This window comes from Ambystoma mexicanum, chromosome 14, assembly GCF_040938575.1.
Source record: "Ambystoma mexicanum isolate Mex_15411 chromosome 14, UKY_AmexF1_1, whole genome shotgun sequence".
In the NCBI taxonomy this organism is placed as follows: Eukaryota; Metazoa; Chordata; class Amphibia; order Caudata; family Ambystomatidae; genus Ambystoma; species Ambystoma mexicanum.
The window spans coordinates 156,088,579-156,111,596 of NC_090940.1; the positions used below are offsets into that span (position 1 = coordinate 156,088,579).

General features: G+C 48.4%; 1 protein-coding gene across 1 annotated transcript in view; it reads right to left on the minus strand.

The window, feature by feature from the left end:
* LTK (leukocyte receptor tyrosine kinase) overlaps positions 1-23,018 on the minus strand; it is a 621,554-nt gene that overhangs the window by 190,657 nt on the left and 407,879 nt on the right. The window contains exon 5 of the mRNA XM_069638785.1: positions 1,163-1,305. Within this exon, the coding sequence (XP_069494886.1) occupies positions 1,163-1,305 (143 nt within the window). The remainder of the gene's footprint in view (positions 1-1,162; positions 1,306-23,018) is intronic.

The window sequence follows — 23,018 nt, forward strand, 5'->3', positions numbered from 1 at the left end:
CCAAGGGCTGAAACGAGTGGCAATGGCCCGGTGGCTAGAGTTAAAGGGCTGAGCAAAGTGAGGACGTTTAACGAGGGCCCTGGGACGTTACCACAGGTTGCAGGCCTTGGAACGGGTGCTTAACGCCATTAGCAGCCGTCCCATCGGCTGGGACGGAGCTCATTAGAAGTATTTTCGTCCCGTGAATGGGTCACCTCGCGGCGTCCCGTTCACGGAACGAAAATACTAGTTTAAAGATGGCCACCATTGAATGGGAAGGCTGGGCTCCAGAAAGAGTCCACCTTCCCTTTCCATGGCGGCCTCACGCATGAAGAAAAAGAAGAAGGAAGAAGCAGCAGCGGTGGCAAGTCCCGCGCCGTGATAAGTTAAGTGGGGGAGGCGGATGAATTAAAAAAGGATCCGGGGTGGAGGGGGGGGGAATGGTTGGCGGGGAAGCGGCCATCAGGTGGCTTGGAACGCGGGCTAACATCGGGAGATTCAACCCGTGTTCCTAGCCTCTTAATTGGCTGGCTCCGGGAGATTAAAACGCAAAATCCCATCCCCAAATGCTGATGGGATTCGCCTGGCGGCAAAGATCTTTTTAATATGTTTGAGACTTCTCTTTGTGGCCTATGAGGGACTGCCTCATGGTTTACAACTTCTTGCACTGAGGATGCTTGTATGAGTTGGTAGTTTGGGTTTTAGTGGGGGCACTATTTCCTCGTTAACTATCCCTGTTAGATAGGCGGCGCAACCCCACTTCCTAGCGTGAGATTTCTCCCAGGGATAGCCTAGTCCTTCGTTGAGGGATAGAGACAGTTTAGTTAGTCACTTCGATTCAAATTAAGCATTAACATTGTTGTACTAAGGTCACCCAGGTGTGTTACAGTACAGTGATTCAAGCCAGCACGGTGCCCAGTGTCAGCATATACTGGAACTACCCGCATCCGGAGCAAAGTATCCAAAGGAAGGCTCCCCAACAGCCTAAACCACCTCAACTGCACCTTAGCACAGCACTGGCAAACAAATACTGAGCTTTGCCAAATAGTCACAAGGACTGTGACCTCTCTGTGCTGGGACAAGGTCCAAAAGTGACGTTGCTTTGCATGTTCTATGTGAATGATACTGCAGACTTTTTACAGCAAATCGGCTCCTTAAGATTCCATGGATCTGGAGAACCTACCCCGGAAGCAGCTGCTGAGTCGCAGGGAGTTGAACGCCAGCAGGCCTTCCTCTTTTTCCACGCCGCACGATGAATACGCCACGGAGATCTGGAACGGCGCGTCCACCTGGCCAATGTCCGCCGTCAACAGCTTCCTGGTCTCCCTGCGAGAGAAGGGGGCCAGAAAAGAATAAATGCTGAAATCCGGAGCCCTTAACATTCTCAGGGAGCAGCTGGGCATGGTGGAGGTTTCATCCATGCCACATCATTTGTGTGGCCGTCTTTCTGATCAAAAGACACAAGCACCCTGACCAGTTCGCATTGCATGTCCCACTGGCAGGCCAGTTACGTGCCTTCATTGGGATTCCAGTAGCAGTGAAGAACACCAGACAGGGTTACCTTATCCCTGAAACATCAAGGGCTATGCACAGCCCCCTTTCCCTCCCTTGCCAACCAAGACAGACATTCCATGAATACAAACTTTGATCTATTAACATTTGAGTCTGTAAAAATAAAATTCAAATTAAAAATATAAGAAAACTGGAACATATATATATATATATATATATATTTATTTAAAGATCAGTTTGCAGTAGTGTACTCTGAGCAATAACAGCGCCTGCTTTTTAATTTTCATTTATTTTATGACATCCAAGAGCCCAGTTGACTATTGACAAGCATGTCAAAAAGCGAGCACTATAACCATGCATACATTAGTAAGAGGCTTACAACTTTGATATTATCGAAGAGCCCTTAACGACAGACATGAGGGGGGATCTTCGAGAACTACTCCTTGCTACTGTGCTTGGTATCATATTTTTCCCACTGCATAAACCTGCAGACATATGTGCGGTCCCCTATAAGTAGAGTCCGTGGGCCTCATTACGACCCTGGCGGTATGGGGTAAACGGCGCCGTAAAAGGTGCTTGCACCATTTACCCAGTACCGCCTCATTACGAGGTCCCCTCCCGGGACCCAGGAAGCAACGCCTGGTCATACCAGGCGTGCTTACCGGGTCCCGCGAGGGGAAGAGGGAGCAAACAACGGGCCAACTCGTAATGGCCCGTTGTTTGCTCCCTCTCCTATTCCCATTCAGCCCTATGGGGGCTGAAATGGGAATGGGGAAGGACCGGGTGCGCGTTCTTGGAACGCGGAATTACCAGGCCTTCCGAACTCGGAATGGCCCGGTTATTCCTCATTCTGAGGACCCGGACGCGATTTCGGCGGCAGCCATGCCGCCAATAGCGGTATGGGTACCGCCGAACTCGTAATGGGGGCCCGTCTTCTCTTATTTTCTTGGAGAAAAGAACCCTTTTCTAAAAGTCCTCAACATAGTGTTGCTACAATCCTGGGAGGACAGCTTTGCAGCGTCCCTTCTAGAGACAACATCATGTGTTAGAAAAAAGTCAATCTGATTTTAACTTGAGTTCTTAGGTCTGGGTTCCTTACAAACATTCTGTTCAAATGGTGCAAGAAACGAAGAAACGTGGCCTGTCCCTCAATTGAGATCCTTAATATGTAACCAACTATTAATAAAAGGATAGGAACATCTTACACCCAGTCTAGGGACTTCTACTTACAGGCACCTTTAACTTTGCCTCTGCCAAGCCCAATTCATTGTAAAGCGGCATGCACTGCTGCCAGCAGCCTCATGCAAGGATGGGAGCTTCCTGTTGTACTTTTATTTTCTTTATTAACCAATTTGTGTTGTTTTCCATCATTCACATCATTATCAACAACCTGAACAACAACAACAAAAAAGGTCTCAGTGCCTTCCCCCAAAACTGTCCCCCTCCCATCACCCCTTGGGTTCATATCCCTTCCCCCTAACCCACACTCCCATGCCACCCCATACCCTAGAACCCACCCGCCGTTGCTCCTTCCCCCACCCCACTTGGCTCCCCCACGGTTGCCTCTCAGTTCACCTCTATCCACTTCCCCCAGACGTTCTCAAACTTCCGGGGGCACCCTCTGTCTCTTAACACCCTTTCCTCCAGCTCTGCACATTAATTCTTCCCACTTGTGTATACTAGGAGGGGTTGAGTTCCCCCTGTCAACTACCATCATAGCGGTCCTAAGCAGGCTCTTTTCCCGACTACTGAAGTCCGGGTCGCCCCAGACATGTAGGAGTGTCACCCCTGGGACTAGTTTTCTGACAACCCTGGATAAGTGGTCCCTTACCCGTGCCCAAAACAACTGCACCGTGGGGCACTCCCACAAAATGTGGAAAAGGGACACCACTCCACATTTCAAACATTAGGGGTCCGTCGCCCTGCCCATCTTGTGAAGGCAGACCCTCCAATAATAGACCCTGTGCTGTATTTTGTACTTGTATCAAACATAGTCGCATAGTTATGCTTGCTGCCCTTGGTGATATCATCGACTCCGTCCAGTCCCCCCTCCTCCAACGCGGCCAGGACCGCCTCCCACCTCCCTCTTAGTTTCATCAGGGGCTTAGAAGTGAAATTTATTAATCATCTGATATAGCTGCAATATTGCCTTCCCCTTAAACTCCCCTTCCAACAGATATGCCTCGATCAGGGACTTCTCTGGAACAGTCCACGTGTCCCACCCTTCCTTACCCATGGCATGCTGTAGCATAGTGTAGGCGTATCTGTCTCTGCCCTGTAGGCCAAACCCCTCTTGCAAGCCATGAAACGACAATGGGCCTCATTACGAGTTTGGAGATAGCCATGCCCTTTTTAGCTACCACTAAACTCGGGTCCGGGTCCCGCAAAAGGGGACTTACTGGGCCATTCCGTCCTTGGAGGGCCCAGTAATTCCCTTTTCCGGGACCCGGACCGTCCCCATTCCCATTGAGCCCCTATGCTCAATGGGAATGGGGAGGATGCTAACAACGGGCCCGTTAATGACGGGCCCGTTGTTAGCATCCTCGTTTGCTAGCGGGTCCCACTCTGCACGTCTTGTCTGACCAGGCGTGAAGAGCGGGACCCGCTGCAGACCTCGTAATGTGGCGGCCTGGAATGAACGGTGCTGGTCCCTTACTGGCACTGTTCATTCCGCGGTCGCCAGCCTCGTAATGAGGCCCAATATATCCTTCACTTTCCGAATACCCCTATCTTGCCATCTCTTCTGCATACCCAATTTGAGAACCTCAGGTAAAGCTGTGTTCCCCAAGATTGGGGCCTCCCTCATCGCAGAACTCCACCCCGTCTCATGGCCCTAAGAACTACTGTACTCAATACCAATGCGCAGGCCCCTGGCTGTCTCATCTCCGGAGGCGGCGTCCCTCCATATAGCTCCTGCAAGGGGGACCTGGACCCCATCCTGCACACCTCTCGTACGATTGGGGGCAAAACCCCTCTCGCAAACAGCCACTCATTGATTGCTATAACCTGAGAGGCCGAATAATAGTGGTGCACATTAGTGTTCCCCAACCCGGTGCCCCAAACCGACCTGCTCAAAGTTTGTGGTGCAATTCGAGGGCTTTTGCATCCCCATATTATTTCCCTCTGTAGCCTCTGAATGGTCCGAAACACCCCGCTGGAACCTTCACCGGAGTGTTCTGGAGGACGTAAAGGAGGCGAGGCAAGGCCAGCACCTTGCATAGATTTGCCCTGCCTTCCATTGAGATCAGAAGCGTCGCCCTGTGTTTGGCATCTCCCCAGAGCCTATCTAGAACTGGGTTCAAATTGATATGTATGAACGCAGACTCCTCCACTCCTACCCTAATGCCCAGATATTTATGGACTCCCTTGGCATCGTAAACGGGCAACCCGCTGGTCCCACTTCCCCCACCTCTCGCATCAGCATAAGTTCTGATTTAGCCCAGTTAATCCTAAGGCCACTCACCTCACTGAAGTCCTGGAACATGTCAACAACTCTCGCCCCCTACCTCTTGGTTCCCCCAAATATGTCACCATATAATGATATATTCCCTCCTAATGGCCCCTCAAAGCCCTTGAGTTGGGGATCCAATCCCACCCGTATCACTAAGGGTACCATTGCCAGCAAAAACAGAAGTGGTGAGAGGGGGCACCGTTGCCTGGTACCCCTCTGCAATGAAAAAGCTTCCGATGCCCATCCATTCACCCAAACTCTAGCTACCAGATTCCTATACAAGAAACACACCCAGCCTATAAATCTGGGGCCAATACCAAACACCTCCAATGCCGCCCAAAGGTATTCCCACCCCTGAGTCGAATGCCTTGTCTGAGTCAATTGGCAGAACTGCATGCAGTCCCTCCAAGGATGAGGCCGCACTCAGCGGGTTATGTAATCTCCTGAGGTTCCTCCTGGCGGCCCTACCTGGCACAAACCCACACTGGTTGGTGTGAATCAGAGCCCCTATGACCGGTAATAGTTTATTGGCTAAAACCTTCACAAGTATTTTTTCCTCGCCGTTAATCAGGGATATAGGCCGGTATGTGCTGCATTGCTCAGCCAGCTTCCCTTTTTTGTGCATGACCACGATCGTTACCTGTTATAGATCCTATGGCAGTGTGCCCCTTTCCCTACCCTCCATAAACATGGCCCTCATCTCCTCCGCTGGTTCCTGTCCCACTAGCTTCCAGAATTCTGCGGGGAATCCCTTATGGCCAGGAGATTTCCCCGGCTGGAGTTGGTTGCTTGCTGCTTGGATTTCTTCCCCAGTTGGGTCTAGTTCCAGCCTATCCCTCTGCTCCTTACTCCCCTGTTGTAACCCTGTCCCCCTTATATACTGTACTATCTTGGCTATATCCTCAGTTGTCAGGGCCCGATATAATTCCTCATAGTATGAAGCAAAGGCCTCTGCAATGTCCTTGCTCCTGGAGGAAACTACCCCATCTTCCAGTCTAATCTCCCTCACCCACCTAGTCCCTTCATCCCTTCTCTCCAGCCACGCTAGTAGTCTTTTGCACTTGTCCCCGGCATCAAATAACCTCACCTGCTTGTCCCAATGGGCTGTCCTAGCCTCATCCGTAGCTACCCTGTTGCACTGATGCTGTACCCTAGTAAGGGTCATCTTTGTGGCATCCATATTGTGCCGCACATGCAGCACTTCTGCTTCCTCTACTTACCACTCCAACTTGTCCAATCACTGCCTCCGAGTCCTGAGATGCTGTCCTACAACCTGCATTGCCTGTCCCCGTAGCACCACCTTATAGGCCTCCCAGAGCATGGAGTGGCTCTCCGCCGTCCCCAAGTTATTTTGGAAATATACCTCAGACTCTTCCATAAGGATCTCTGCTATCTGTGGATCCTACAAGCATTACGCGTTCAGCCTCCATGCCCCTCTCTGCTGTCACTCCGTTCACCGTATATCTACCAGCAAGAGGGCATGATCTGGTATCCCCCTAGGCAGAAATATGACCGTGGTCATCCGACCCGCCATGGTGCTTGGTCGGGATATATGGGCGTTCGAGAAGAAGGAGAAGCCCCTTTCCCTGGGGTGCATCCCTCTCCAAAAGCCCCTCAACCCTGTGGCATCTATAAAGGAGCTGATCTTCATTGGAGAGTGTGTCCTCCTGCCACTATATGGTGCCCTATCTATCGTTGGCCATGATGTATCGTTAAAATCTCCCCCCACCAATGTGATGTGCCCCCAATACCTGGCCAGCAGGATTGAACCCTACACAGCGTTTCTGACTGTAAGGTTGGAAGGGAATAACCATTAACAATACATATTGCTTCTCCCCATAGAATTCCCCTCAGGAGAATCATCCACCCACACTGGTCTCTCTCCGCGTGTTGCACCTCTAGTGGTAGTGTTTTCTTTATCAAAGTTGCAACCCCCTGGATCCCCTGGTGAACCCAGCGTGCTCCACCACTGAGTATCTAGCCCTCCCAATGAAGTTGCAAACCGCCCCCGACATGTGAGTCTTTTGTAAAAGCACTATATCCGTCTGGTGGGACACTAAGAATTTCGCTGCCAGGCTTGGCTAAATCTTGTTCCTTGGATTATCCATGTCAGTCATTTGTGCTGTACAATCTTTATACCCCTCCTCAGGAAAAAAAACCTACCCCCATCCCTGATGAGTGTGCCGCCTTCCCCTTCCCGTGCTGTTATAGTGAGAGAATGCCAAACTCAAGAAATTACCCAACATCCCTTCCCCTCCCCATGCTTCCCCCAACCTGAAGCATTTGTCGCCCTTAACGATCTTTAAACAGAGATTGTCCCCGCCTGCAGATGGGTCATCATGGGGTATATGCTTGACACCATTCTCCAACTCTGCTCTGACTATGTTACTTATATCCAGGTCCTTCTCGGACCGCCAGAAGTCCTCACCATGTCAACATAAGTTCACTGTGGCCTCAATCACCATCCTCTATCCTAGATGTTGCCTCAATCAGCCAGCTAATATTCAGTCCATTTCCTGTGTCTGCTTCCATCACCTCAGTCCTTCACTGTCGGCCAAGTCCAGAGCCTGCTGCGAGTTGTGGAAACTGTACCCCTTTAAGCCCCACCAGTCTGAGGGTTGCAGGAAAAAGAATTGCATATTTGAGTTCTGCCTCATACACTCGCTTTTTGACATCCTCAAATGATTGTCCGGCCTTTTACACCACCTTTGTGAAATCCAGATATAGCGTAACTCTAGAACCGTTCACCAAGGTAGGTCCTTTCTTCCTGGACGTCTGTATCATGATATTGTGTTCCCGCTAATTCAGTAACTTTGCTATTACTGATCTGGGGTGGGTACCTGGTATTCTGCCTCAGATCAGAATCCGGTGGGCTCTCTGCCCCGAGAACAACTGCAACAACCGTGTTGGCCCAATCCAATCTACCAGCCAACTTTCAAGGTACAACTCCATGGAAGGGCCTTCTATTTACTCTGGGAGCCCCAGGATCCTTATATTATTGCACCAGGCCCTCCCTTCCGCATCCTCCAACCGCTCTTCCAAGAGATTTGTTCTACTTTTTAACTCTCCAATGTCCCTCCTCACCAGCTGCATTACGTCCCCCACTGCCGATATCCTTTGCTCTGCCTCACCCACTCTCGCTGATATATTTTGCAGGTCATGCCGCAGACGGCTCACCTCCGCCCCCACTGTATCCACCTTACCCTCCAGCGAGGATTTAGACTCCTGGATCGCTAATAGGAGTTGCTTGAGACCTGTGGTGTTCTCTGGCCGCTGTCTTCCCCACCTTCTTCACAGCGCGGGGGTCCTTTGGGGGCACAGTGAAGGCGTCCATCCTCGGCTGGACTGGCATTTTCTTCCCTTTCGCCTTTGCCATCATTTATTGGTTTCATGCCCCTGCACTCCTCGCCTTCTCCGGAGGGCAGCTGGGAGTCCTGCTCCATCCCAACAGCTCCCCTTTCAGTCAGTCCCCTGGAGGGACCTGGGGGGCCCTCCCTGGCTTCCTTGCTTGCTCTCTCTCCTCCTCTCCTGTTGGGGAGAAAGCTGTGCCAGTGCTTTATGCCCTTTGCCAATTTCCTTCCATACTGTGGGTCCACAGCAGGCCCACAGTGTCTGTCTTGGGGCTGTCTTGTGGCCCTGCCAAGTTGAGTTCATCGGCAAGTTGAGTGCCTCCTCAGTGGGGGTAACAGTGTCCCACTATCACATTTTATACTCTAGAGACACTGGATTTTGATGTTCTCAGTGTTGAAGCTAACCTGCCACCCCAGGCAACCCACTGCCGAAGTTAGTTGATGGTCTATGCATGGCCCAATGGTGCAGGATGTTTGGCTTAAGATATCTTGAAGTCCCCAAAATCTTGAAAATATCTTAGTTAAATATAGTCTTCTTTAACACTTTCTTTCCTTCTATTAAACAACAGACCATTGCCACTTCCTGTCACCAGCTCTCGGCTAACGGTTGCTTTACTCCATCTTAGATACCAAAATGCACAATCCGGGTCGCGTTGTCAGGATGATCTGCAGGTGGCGAAGGCCTTGTTACAGGGAAGGAGTTGTGTGCAGACCCCACTGCTGTCCCTCTGTGGCAGTGGCACGTCCAGGCTGATCCTCGGGCCCTTGCGGGGTACCGCTCACGACTTTTGGTGCTTCTGCGGGGGTGCCGTGCTGCTACCTATCTGGAGCAGTTTTCTCCTCACCACCTATTTCGTGGGGCAGGGGTCCCCCACCGGCCTGCGTCTGCCTGCTGCTCTCTGCAGCCTCAGTTTTCTCCTTTGCCACTGCTGGCCGCAATATCCGTAGAGCTGGTGGCTATATTCGGAGGTACAGCTCTGTCATCTGCGGCTGCTGCTCTCATGTCGGGGCAGACCAGGTTGCTCCCCTGCTGCTCCGATACCATGCCCCACCTGGATAACCTCACACACCAGAGTTTGGAGGCTCCCACCGCCTCACACATATGCTGTGGGAGCGGAGCTTGACAGGCAGAGGTCTACTCTGACATGTTGCGAAACAGCGCTCCCCCACACCCTTCTGTTGTACTTTTAACCTGTAATTCATACAGCTGTCACAGTACTTGTACCCTGCCAACACTTCTTGACGGAATCACCATTTAGTCTGTGGATTAATTGATGCAATACTGGAATCCCATTTCTGTTTGCAGGATTTTAGGAAATTCGCATCCGCTTCTCGCACCACTCGCGGGCGCATCTTCATTATTGAATCTGGATGGTAACTATGTGGTATACAAATTATGCCACACTCGCACAATACTACTTTGATGAGGGGCTTTTCTTATATTTAATGAAGATTCCCCCTGCTAATAGCGCTGGGAGCTCTTGATTCTATTAAAGACAAGGAGGCGAGCATTAAGCTTCATCTTCTTTTATTTTTCCACTCTCCAGCAGTTTCAACAAATATAAACTTTGTAAACTTTTCATTTCATTTTTTTTTTTTTTTAAATTTAACAAAAACTTCAAGTCCCATGAATCCTGTAGTCCCATAGTCTCTGGCCATGTGACCTAGTCCTTCCTCTCCCTTAGTCCTTCCTCTTCTTGACTGCTCGAACTGCAATCTTTTCCCAAACTGTGTAACCAACTGGTCAACTTGTTCCGAACTTTCTGCTCAGTGCCGGATTGGCCTCTCACACTTGAACTTGCGAGCTCGCTCCAGGCAATGTGATCCTTTAATCGTCTCAGTTGTTCTTTTGCTCGTCTCCTAATGCCAGGGGGAAACAAAAAGTACATATTAGGGCGGGGAATACACACCCTATTCTGGAAGGAATAATCATATTAATTATAAACCGTGCATCAAGTCCTTCATTTCATCCTCGCGTCTGCTTGTGTATTCGGGACGGGAATTTAATGCTCACCTCCTTGTCTTTAATAGAATCAAGAGCTCCCTGCACTATTAGCAGGGCGAATCTTCATTCTATGTCAAGACGGAGGCGAGCATTAAGCTTGTTCAAAGCTTCTTACTACTGGATCAGCCATTGTATTAATTGGTCTAAAATAGAACGTTCTAAACGTTGAATCACTAGCCCAATCTGCTGCTTTCATAATGTCTTACAACGCTGCGCCTTGCCCTAATGCTTTCGAGGCCATCGCTCCTCTAACTGAATGCGCCCCAAATCTGGACATATCGATGCCAGCCATGTTCATGATGTCTCTAACCCATCTCGCTATCGTGGCAGTAGCTACTCCCTTATGTGGTTTTCTGCGTGCTATCAAAAGCTGGGTTGTCCCTGCCGGCCTCACTTCTGCTGTTCTAGACTCGTATTTTTTAATACATGTTGCTACACACCACTTGGGGTGATCTGGCATGTACGGGTAAGTGATTGATGAAGAGTCTGTCTTTGTCCTTCTAACTATGTTGAATGTCACTCCTTCCGGACCAAAAGTCTTTCTATTGATCTCTAGAGCCTTCACGTCTGCTACTCTCCTGCATGATACCATGCACAGGAGCATAGCTAGTTTTCCGGATAACTGTCCCAGAGACAGATATCTGTTATTTGGCCAATCTGCAAGAAATCTCAGCACTGTGGAAACGTCCCATAAGGTTTCGTATCTTGGCTGTGGAGGTTTCCTAAATCTAATCCCTTCAGCAGTCTGATCACTGCTATATTCTCTCCTATTGGAAGTCCCTCTATCGGCAGATGCCCTGCCGAAATTGCGGACCTATAGACTCCTATAGTCCTGTAAGCCTTACCATCCTGTAACAGTTCCGCTAGGGAGTTTAGAACTTCGACTAGAGGGGCAGAAACGGGATGAATCTTTCTCCTTCTGCACCATGTCGACCATCTATTCCAAGCTGCGTCATAGCTCCTTCTGGTGGAAGGTGCCCAAGACTCGGCGATGAGGCTTGCAGCCTGCGCCGAAATCCCAGGGAGATTCCAGCGTCTCCTGCTATCATGCACGCCATCAGCGGCAGCGTCCCCTTCACTCTCAGAGGGTGAAATGACCCAGCTGGGTCCGTGAGCAAGTTCACTCCTTGAGGTAATAGTCTCAGATAGTCTATTAGCAGTTCCATGAGCGTCGGGAACCAAACTTGCGATTTCCAAATTGGAGCTACTACTATGAGGCTCGCTGCTTCTCTGCGCACTTTCGCTAATACCCTGCTCATCATTATAAATGGCGGAAAAGCGTAGAGAGTCTGCTCTCTCCAGTCTTGCAGGAAAGCGTCCGCCCCTGCTGCTGCTGGGTCTAATCTCCAGCTGAAGAATCTTTCTTTCTGTGCGTTCAGTCTGGACGCAAACAGATCTGTGTGAATCGGTACCCACAGTTCTTCCAGCTGTCGGAATGTCTCCCGATCCAGCATCCAATCGCTGAAGTCAGAGAGGTATCTGGAGTTCCAGTCCGCTATCACATTCAGCGAACCTGGCAGGTACTCGGCTACCACTGAAATCCCAGAATCCAGGCAGGTGTGCCAAAAATCCTTGGCTATCTCCGCCAGCAATCTGGATCTCGTCCCTCCTAAATGATTTATGTATCTGACTGCTGAGATGTTGTCCATCTTCAGCAGAATACAGGAATTCACTTTTCCTTTCGTGAAAGCCCTGATCGCAAATGATCCAGCAAACAATTCCAGACAGTTGATGTGAAGCTGGAGTTCTTCCGCGCTCCATCTCCCACCTGTCTGGAGATCCCCGCATCGGGCTCCCCAGCCTGCTCGGCTGGCATCTGACTCTATTATCAGATCTGGACGGTCGCCGAAGATGGCTCTTCCGTTCCATGCTTCCATATTGTCTAACCACCACTGTAGTTCTGTCCTGGATTCCTGATCGATCTGAACTAGGTGGTGATAATGCAGGCCCTGTCGTAGATGTTTTATTTTTAGTCTTTGCAGGGCTCAATAATGAAGCGGGCCTGGAAAGATCGCTTGTATCGAAGCTGCTAATAAGCCTACTACTCGAGCTACAGTGCGGAGGGAGATCACTGTTTTGCTGAGACATGCTCTCAGTTCTCTTTTTATGTCTCGTAACTTCCTGCCGGGAAGCTCTAGAGTAGCTGTCCTGGTATCCAGGGTAAACCCTAGGAATTCTAACCTCTTGGTTGGTTTCAATACCGACTTCTCCTGATTCACTAAAAAACCCAGAGACGACAGGAGCTTCACTACCCAGTCGGTTTGGTAAAGGAGAGTCTCCTTGCAGTTTGCCATCAGCAGGATATCGTCTAGATATATAATCATCCGAATCCCTTTCTCCCTGATTGCTGCTGCTACCGGTTTCATGATCTTCGTGAACGCCCACGGCGCTGAAGCCAGCCCGAAAGGTATCGTAGCAAATTGCCATAATTGCCCGTCCCAGTCGAAAGCTAGGAAAGGGCGAAACTCTTTGTGAACTGGTATCGTCAGGTATGCATCTTTTAGGTCTATCCTCGCTAGCCAATCGTCTTGCCTGAGTGTATCCCTGAGCTGATGCGTCCCTTCCATTTTGAAATGGTTGTAGACTACCCAACCGTTCATGTTTTTTAGATTTATCACTGGCCTTACTTTTTCTTTCCGGTGGACTAAAAACATTGTGCTCACAAATTTTGAGGGCGATACGCATTGCTCTATCGCTTTCTTCTCTGCCAACCTTTGCAATTCTGTGTGTAATAGACTTTTCTCTATTTGGGTCGAGGCTAGAGGACGGGGAATATGACTCTGAATGGGAGTCTCTATGAAGTCTATGTGCATGCCATTCACTGTCTGCAGGACCCAGGCGTCGCTGGAAAGCGAGCGCCAGTTTTCCCCAAATAGCGCTGTCCTCCCCCCAAATGGTATGCGAAAGTTCTCACCTGTGGGGAAGTTGTGTCCTCTTCCCTGTCCTCTGCCTCTCCTCCCTCTCGGGAAACGACCTCTAGACGGGAAGAATGAATCAGGCTGCCTGTTCTCCCAGTAGGTGTTCCTGTTTCCTTGAGGCCTTTTGAACGCCTGATAGCGACCGGTCGCTCGGCCTCTGGACCGACCGGTCCCGCTAAAAACCATCCCGGGAAAGATCTTTTTCATTGAGGCCTGGGCCTTTTCTAATGAGGTAAAGGTTCCCACGAACCTCCCCATTTCCTTGTCAAACGTGTCGCCGAATAAGAGTCCTTGCGCTGCTTTGCCTGCTTCATACGACGACAGGTCTCCTAGTTTGTTGTCAATTTTAAGGAGAAGGCCTCTTCGGCGTTCTGATGAGATCGCACAGTTCACGTTGCCTAAGAGGCATACAGCCCTCTGCGCCCAGTTGGCTAGGACTGCGGGGTCCACTTCCTCCCCTGTGTCTTTGGCCCGTTCTGCCATGTCCATAATCTTCGCTAGTGGACCAGCCAGGTCCAAGACTTTTTCCTGGCAGCTCTTCCAAGAGCTGTCTATGCCCTTCCTGGGATCTCTGTTCGCTTTGGAGACGAATGAGAACATCTTCGGATCGAGTTCTGGTGCTTCCGCCACCTTACCCGGTAAATCCGGCTTGGGACACTCCGCTCTCATCCGCTGCCTTGACTTCCTTCTCTAGCGCCTTACGCAACCTCTGCGTCATGTATTTAGCTACCCTCGGTGAGGGTACCCATTCGGAGGATCTGGGATTTCTTATTTCTTCTGGTTGAAACATATCTGATGTTTCCTCCTCCTCTAGGTTATTCATTTTCCTGAGTTTTTTCCTCGGAGGAGGCTGGCTCTCCTCGTCCCCTTCATTATCTGCTTCCTCCTGTGAGGAGGCCGGGGATTCTTGAGGATCCTCCTCTGGGGAGTACTCCTCTCTGCTGCCCATATTGTCATCCCCTGGGTAGGGGGTCTCGAGGCTCGGCACCTGTGTTTTCCTCATGAACGCTTCCCTGAGCTTACTGAAAGCGTCCGGAGCCTCTGGGGCCATTAGTCTTGCCCCTTCCATCTGGCCCGGGGGGTCAGAAGAGTTGCCGCTCTTCCGGGCCTTAGTACACCCCTTTGGACCTTTCGAGGAGGTCCTAGTGGACGTGCTTTCTTCGGTGCTTGCATCATTTTTGCTCAAAAAGATTTCAATAGTCTGGAGTCTCTCCTGTAAGGGTCTAACTCCTTGAGCTACTGCTTCTGACAACGAATCTCCCAGCACTTCCTTAAAACTGTGGGCCAGGTCTTCATAGCCTGCCTCCTCATCACTCCATTCAAAATTGGACATCTCTTGTGCTGACAGGTGCCTTGAAATTACCTTAGAAAGGTGTAGTGGCACGGTCACTGATTCACTTTACGAGACTGCACCTTCTTTATTGCCAGTACGAAACTGTGATCTTCTTAGGGATTCTTTGTATTATCCCTTGAGTGAGTACTCACTGAAAAGCTCAGTATAAAGAGAAACCAGCTTAAGCTAGGCGGAATACATGTAAATTTGGAGCTAATTCTTACTCCGTATTGCTACACGCTCGAAAATCTCTTTTGCACTGGAGAATTTCGAAATAGGCCCCTCCCCCCCAAAGGAGGGGGCCTGTCATGCGAGCGTGGCGCTCGTATTAATATGGAGGGGAATCCCTCTTTACGCAAGCCGCGCTCATTCTCCGGCCCCTCCTCCTCCTCTGCGCGGCCTCCACGAAGCGGCCATCGAATTCCGAGGGTGAGGGCCGCCTACGCAGTACGCGAGTGGGGAAAGAAGAGCTTTCCCACTCGCGATAAGCTCCACCCCCGCAAGGGTGGGGGCTAGCCCGCTTCCGGCGCGTGTGAAAGCGCCGCAGGGCTCGTGAGGAGGAGATCTGCAGGCCCCTGGGGTGCCGGTAGTGCGGCACGGGGCCGCGGATCCCTCTCACACTAAATGATCACGCCATCAAACAATTTCTCAATAAAACGCTGTGCCACTGCGCGTTTATATAACAACATAAGTCATAACGTTCTTATACAATACTGCTAACACGTCGAACTATAAACTATAAACACTGAGTTACGGAGCACCAAGAAAACTGTACTTATCTTTTGGAGAGCAGAAAAAGAAGAGGAAGGACTAAGGGACAGGAAGGACTAGGTCACATGGCCAGACACTATGGGACTACAGGATTCATGGGACTTGAAGTTTTTGTTAAATTTAAAAAAAAAAAAATGAAATGAAAAGTTTACAAAGTTTATATTTGTTGAAACTGCTGGAGAGTGGAAAAATAAAAGTAGATGAAGCTTAATGCTCGCCTCCGTCTTGACATAGAATTAGGGGCAGTGGTGATACAAATAAAAACACATATCTCTAAAGCCCCATCAGACTCTGCTCCACTTCTCTGTCTGGGAACTTCTTTAAAATCAATAACAGGCCCAAACTGCACTGCACTTTCTCAACTGCACATTACGGCGGCAGTCTTTGAAGTCTGTTAGAAAGCACCTCCTTCTTGAAATCCGTGGTCTCTCAGTATTAAGTTTGAAATGCAGATACTTCAACTAGAAATTCCTCTTTGCTTCACAAACAGTGTCAGCATTGGAAAGAGTACAATATCAGACATGGGACTCGTTTAAAGGTAAGTTGCACACTGAATGCCCTGGGACACTCTCTTCTGCACTTTCCACACATCGTCACAGTATGGCCATTGGTAGCAACTCTAATACATGCAAGAACATGTTCTGCTCTTCTTCGACAAAGTGTGGTTTCATGGGTTTTCTTCTCCTTTCCAAATTTCTAAACAGTGATCGCTGAGTAGGTGCCAAGCTGCTTTTCCTCACAGAATACATTTCCTGGCCCCTTCGCAGGGTGGCCATTGGCAACATAAAGAAAAGGGTCATCTGTGTTGCATTTAGTTTCCTCCCAGAGATTTTTTTCCCTATGCGTCTGTTGTGATCCACTCCCTAGTATCCATTTATGCCAAAATCGTATAAGATAATAAGAAGCAGAGGAACCGCAGGCATCCATGTCTGGTCCACCACTGAACACGAAGCTCTCCATTTTTATTCATTCTTAATCCGAACCAGTCTAATTATGTTATTAAGAGGCTTATCACAAACTCTGTCCCCAGTTTTCAAATATCTTTTCACTAAAAGTTTGCTTTAGAAAGACTGCGCCGTCACCACACAGAGCGGTCACGCCCCTGCCGCATGTGTGCGCGCACGTGTGTTTTGGTGTGTGTGTGTTGTATGTATGTGTTTTGTTTTAGGGAGACGGGGGGAGGTGGTGGGGGTCTGGGACTGAAATCCTGTGAGAGAGGTTGTGGGTGGGGGAGGGGGCTGAAAGCCAGTGGGGGCGGGTGGGGGGAAGAACAATAGGGGGCTCAGGGTTGAAAACCCTGAGTAGTAAAAAAATAAAATAGGGAAAACCACATTTTAAAGGTCTCAAGAGAAAAAGAACTTTACAATGACGGTTTACCGATCAAAAGAAAATTGGTCAAAGTAAATCAGTCTAAAAAAGGTTATTTCACATAGAACCCACAAACTCTATACAAGCTGTATCGTTTGCACAGTTCCCTTGTCGAAATTCCATGGTACTTGATCAAAGGCCTTTTTAGCATCTGAACGATAATGCAGACCAAGTTACTACCCCCAGCTATTGGCTCCAAGAAATAGCCATTGCTTGTGGGCCAATGCCGGCACCGGAACAATCCTGTTTGATCTTCACGGTACAATTCAGTAACAATCTTCTATATTCTGCCGTAAGCACTTGGGCAAGAAATTTCACATCTGTGTTTCATAACTTGTTTGTGAGAGCTAATATTGAGTAGACGCACGTGTGCATCTCTTGTGTCCTTTTGTCTGGGAAAGAAAAAAAACGAACAAAAACACAACTGATGCATGAATGTGTTTTGTCTGCTCGAAATCCACCAGCAACAGCAAGATCGGTGAATGCATGAGCAAAATAACAAAATATAAGCAGGCCCCCAGCAAGTGGAGCAGGGAAGGGACTGGGAGAATCTGCCTGCCTTCACACAACGTTCATGGATATGGCCAGGCCCACTGAATAAATAGCAGACCACTTTCCTTTAGATATAATGCAAACTATTCATTGGAGCTGTAGAAAAATTCAAGCTTTGCGAATGAAGTAACTATGTCACCAAAAGAGCAAAATCCCACGAGACATTCATTTTCTGGTGGCATCACACGAATAATTCAATTTTCAGACTAAGCAGGTTATCTCCTGTAGGAAGTTTGCATATAGCACTACACACCCATAGGTCTCAAAGCAATGAAATAACAGAAAACATTATTATCCCACAGAGTGCTACTCGATTTATCGATCTCAGAAGGATGAAAGGCTCATTTGACCCCGCTGGAACTCAAACTGGCCACAGCAGGCTGAGCACAGATAGCAGGGGAGAGCACTTAGCGCATTGTGATATCTAACCGGCTAGTAGAATAGCAAGAGGCAAAACTCAGAGTCTGAAAGGCAGCGGGGCATTATAAAACATTAGTCTTGATGCGTTGCATACTAGGGCGACCACAGACACTCAAAAACAGGAAGAGGATATTGAAAACGAGAGACTCATTGAAAGACTGCAAAATGCAACAGGTGCATTTTCTGATATGTCTACTAAACAAAGATGTTGTGCAAAGGACACAAGGAATATGTCTAAGGGCTGTGCACTCTTTTTAATGATCTTGGAGTGCCAAGAAGTCCATTTTGTAGACCCACATGGAATTTTATGTGAACATAGGATAGTACAGGGGCAACATGCTGGTCTTGGAAGCAAGTGCAACAGAGGTTCGAATCCTGGATCTCCCTATAGAAACCGAAAGCAGGTACGATAGTATTACACGCGTTTTAAAAAAACAATTTTAAATAAATTAAATGTTTCAGTAGTAACATTTCAACAATATGGAGAATGGCCAATGCAGTGTTACACAGGCACTATGCTGCTCTGGAAACATCTCCCACAAATTTCAATAACAAAGGTTCGTCAATGTATTTATTACCATCGTACAATAGGCATTCTGTGTGTGTGACAAAATGTTGCACATAAGGTCCAGAAGACATGGCGCCTGGCCGATCCCGAGTATGTCAATCACATAAAGGGTATGTAACGGAAAAGTAATAACTACCGTCGCTATTGAAGAATTTCCTTCACTCATGCACGCGACTCGACAGAAGGATTATGTGAACGACGGACCTTTAGCTCACAGGCCAGCCGTGGACGCGCCCACGACTCAGTGACGTTCCTACTGCAAAAACCACGCCCTCTTTCTCTTTCTTTCAATACATTTTTCTTCTTTCTGCGGTTGTGTAGGCTGGGTCACCTGGTGACAGTCAGGGAAAACAGCAGGGACGTCATTTCACCAAAATGCCAGGAGTAGCGGAAGTGACATCACATGACCCTTGACCTGATGACATCACAGGAAGTGATGTCATTTGACCCCAACCCAAAGTGATATCGTGGGAACACGACCTTTCACCCGTTCACAAAACAGGAAGTGGCATCACATAGCATTGTACACTATGAAAAATATGGTTACGATATCACTGTAATGTGATGTACATTTCATACAAGAATGGATCGCCATATGTATCGTTAAGATCAGTGTGTATAGGCCCATATTACCAAATTACTGTGAATGCAAGCAGACGTCCATGACCAAATGATAATGATGTGTTATTATATAGCACTTACTCTTAAGCGCTTTACATAGAAGAAATATACACCCAATATCACCCAACCTGTGTTGGTACCCATTTATCGATCTCAGAAGGATGAAAGACTGAGTTGAGGCGTTTAAGAACAGACTAAATCAGTGACTCACCCCCTGAAGTGTGCCTGAAATAAACCTTTAATGAGTCTAGCAATTATTGTATAGAATTCCAGAAAGACACATTTTTTGGCATTCCTATTCTTTCTTATTTAGGGTCAGTGCTGAAAGTGTTCAACTTGTGGCACTCCTGTTCTTATTTTTCTTCTTTTTTTAAGGGGCCTGAACAAGAAAGCTAGCCACTCCAGAATTAAAGAGCCACGCGGTGCGGGCCACAGCCCAGGAGCTTGCATTACAAAAAACAAAAAAAACGTTTTTTTAAAAAGAATTTTTTTTGAGGTCGCAAGGGAGACCACAGAGGGCACAAGGGAGACCTCAGAGGTCGCACTTGCGACCTCTGGCGACCCCCAAATGATGTACCTGGAAAACAGACTCCGTAAAGTCACATCCGCTATTTACATGGCTGCCATATTTGGTGAGCATTTCTTTGCCCGCAGAAACGGGTCTCGCGCTCAGCGTGGCCCACTATTTCTGTGCACTCGACACACCGCAGGTTTGCCTCGGGATGCTAAAAGCATTGATAACCAATTCCACAGGTTTCACTAGTCGGTTATGGTGCCAGAGCCTGGTGTTGAGGCTCTTGCCTCGCTTGTGCCTATAACTTGGGCCCCTGGACTTTACTGGGCACAGAAACCTGGGAACAGGTTATTATTGCTATATTATAATATACTCCTCACCAAAGAGTCTGTTATTCCAGTGCAGAGGTGGAGGGCCTACAATCACTGTTCAAAGCATCTCTCCTAACATTCCATGCTTTTTCGCCACTGGGCTCATTTTCTATACCATGCAAACTTCCATGCCCATACTTGCATGTTAGCAATCCCCTCCATGCAATTTAGATTGTTTGCTTTTGGAAGTGAAGACAAAACATGGAAATGTGGGCAGACCCAGGTTTCCTTTCGATTCCTATGGAATCCACCAGATTTTAGCAGGTGTTAAAAGCTTGCGGATTCCATAGGAATCCAATAGGTTTCTGCCAGCATCAAAATCAGAAGGATTCCGGCAGAAATGCCTTTGGATTTGACAGGCGCTGATGATGTTAATGTTAATGTTAAAGGATATTTGTACAGCGCACTATCACCACCGGAGTGGTCCCCTGGCGCTGTGGGTGGCGGCAAAGCACGTTTCCTTCTGTGCCTTAGCTTTGCCTGCAAATTCTTGAAAATCCCATGCAGAGGTGTATAAGCCCGAAATCAGGCATAAAACCTTCAAGTGTAATTTGTGCATCTTATTTACTACGCCAGTTACTAACACAATGAGGTGTCTTCCTCTTCTGAATAGAATATTCTGCTCCTAATGTGTGGAAGGTTCTTACAGCATCATAGCCTTCCATCGACAACCATAGTGGGCGTTGCATGCCTGCCCCCTTATTGTAGACCATCGTCTGTTGCTTTGGCGTACAACTGGGGGACCGGGCATTAACAGCTGATATAGGACCTGATCACGAGTTAGGGGGTATCCCGGCTGGGGTATCGGCCAACTATGTTAGCGTTAACACGCAACGGTCCGGCGGTATCACCGCCAGATCACTGGTTGGACACTAACTGTTAATTGGCACAATTATGGAATTATGTGCCCGTCAAGTGGCACAGCGAGTAGAGCGCTCGCTTTGACATCCGTGCAGAGCTTGCCAAGGCAGGTTCGAATCCCAGCAGGGCCAAACTCAGCCTTTCATCCTTCTGAGGTCTATCAATGAGCACCACACACTGTGGGTAATAAGCAGCGCTCAAATACCTGAGGGTTCGTAGAGCTATATAAATGCAAAAAAAAAAAAAAGAAAACAAAATTACTGTGCAGCAATACAGACAGCAGTAATTGTGCCAAAAATTGGCCTTTTTTCAGCTCAGTGCTGGGGATAAATAAGCCAGACTCATAGTAGGGCCAGCCCTTAAATGCAGCAGTAATACCGTTACCGCTGCAGTTGAGGACTACCGGACAACTTGTGATCAGGCCCATAGCCTTCATAAAGTAGCTCTTAAGGTGTATCCGCTCTTCCAACCTAGATCTCACAGGGTGGTTGTATGCCTGCCCCCTTATCATAGGCCATCGTATGTTGCTTAGGCCTACAACTGGGGGAACGGGCATTAACAGCTGATACAGCCCTCATAAATGTCTCTTAAACTGTATCTGCTCTTCCACCCTAGATCTCTCAGGGCGAAACAATTCCCACCAGCTGCATGAGTGAGCGCTAAAATAGCAATTCAAATATGAAGCAAAGTGCTGTAATTCAGAGGACTAAAAATAGGCCTCCGCAAGGACATAATTAATGCCATGAAATCCAATATAAATGCAAAATGGTTCACCTGGCACGATGTGAAGGTACCCAGGCTGGAAGGCAAAGCCGAAGCCCTGGGATCGGGAGGGGATCAGAGAGTACTTATCAAGAGTAAATTAAAGATGAGAACACAGTGTCAAATTAGAAGAGGAAATGTTAATTAAATCACTGTATGCATCATCGGGGGCGCGAAGAAGCCGAGTCAAAGAAGTGATATGACGAGAGTATTGACATGAAGGGCAATGCTTTCGGCCAGGGAGAGTCCTAACACAGTTCTACTGACCGTGTCCATAGCCGGCACAGGAGCAGGGATAGACCGGGGACCAACCGTGGCCCCACATTACACCATGCGTGGAAGCCCAACCCAAGTAGGGTTTGGGGAGGGTTTAAGGCACATTTGTCCTATAGGGATTAAAAGATAGTTAAACATAACAAAAAAGGGACATATAACATTTCTCATGGGGAATTAATGACCTACTGGAAGTTTTATAACAAATTCTCTACTTCAATGTAATATTGGGAACAAAGAGTGATAGAAGGAAGGGGGTGGGGAGCATGGGAAAGAGGGCAAGAGAAGCAGAAAACCTTGGTAACCACAAACAAAGCGGCCCCCGGTCAAGAGGCCCCTGGGAAATTGCCAGAGTTGTTGTTAGCTCCTTTACTCTATATTGTATGTAATCGAGCGCTATAGGTCTTCTGAAGTGATTGGCATATGGGTTATGGCCAATGAGTTGAGAGTATTGATGAATGTGGGAAGACTATGGGCCCTGAATTAAGGGAATGGCTGTGGAATATTACAACTCAGAATAATTGATTCTGGTTGGGCAGCTATGCAGGCCGCGGGCAGTCAACGGAGCGCAACAGGCAATGCATGCTTCTCTTATGTGTGTGGGTTATTTGTTTTATAAGTAAAAGTTCCGCTCATTGAACAGAAAGGATTTATGACACCCCGGAGAAGCCCCACTTTGACTTCCCCACACTTAAATTAGGGCCAGGTGCTATGTTTCTTGGGCCAATATGGCACTCTTTGCATATCTCTGTTGGTTGTGTCGCACGCTGCTACCTAGAGTTGCTCTATTGCAGCACCGGCCCTGCTACCACTAAGTGGTAGGTCAAGGTTTACCCTTGGCCACTTGCTATGGTACTTGTTGAGCCCATCGGCAAAGAGACTCAGCACCAATTGAATGGTGCACTGTTACTTGGGTTGCGTTCTACGAATCTTTAGTGATAGCTTAACACTGTGGTTGGAACGGCCCCATTGAGGTGCGGTTGTCATACTTCTATGTAGGCTTTTTGAAACAACCGAGCACCTCATTGGTGTGTTATATGACTCCGGGGTCTGGCCTTTTGGTGGTGTGCTTGATTTCATGTAAGGCATCATTGAACAACTATTATTTTTTAGAGTCATTCTTCTGTGTTGATCGGCGAGGGGAGGGGGGTTGGGTTGTTTCATATAAGCCCCCACTGAGGTGCTGTTGTCATGCTTCTAGGTGGGGTGTTTGAAAAACAATAGTACCTCAATGGTTCCTTACATGAGTCCAGTCGTATTCTTCCAGGTGGGGTGTTTGGTGTTCTGTAAGGTACCATTGAGGTAGTGTTATTACTTGTCAGTGTCATGGTTCCAGGTGGGGTGTTTGGTGTTCTGTAAGGTACCATTAAGGTAGTGTTATTACTTGTC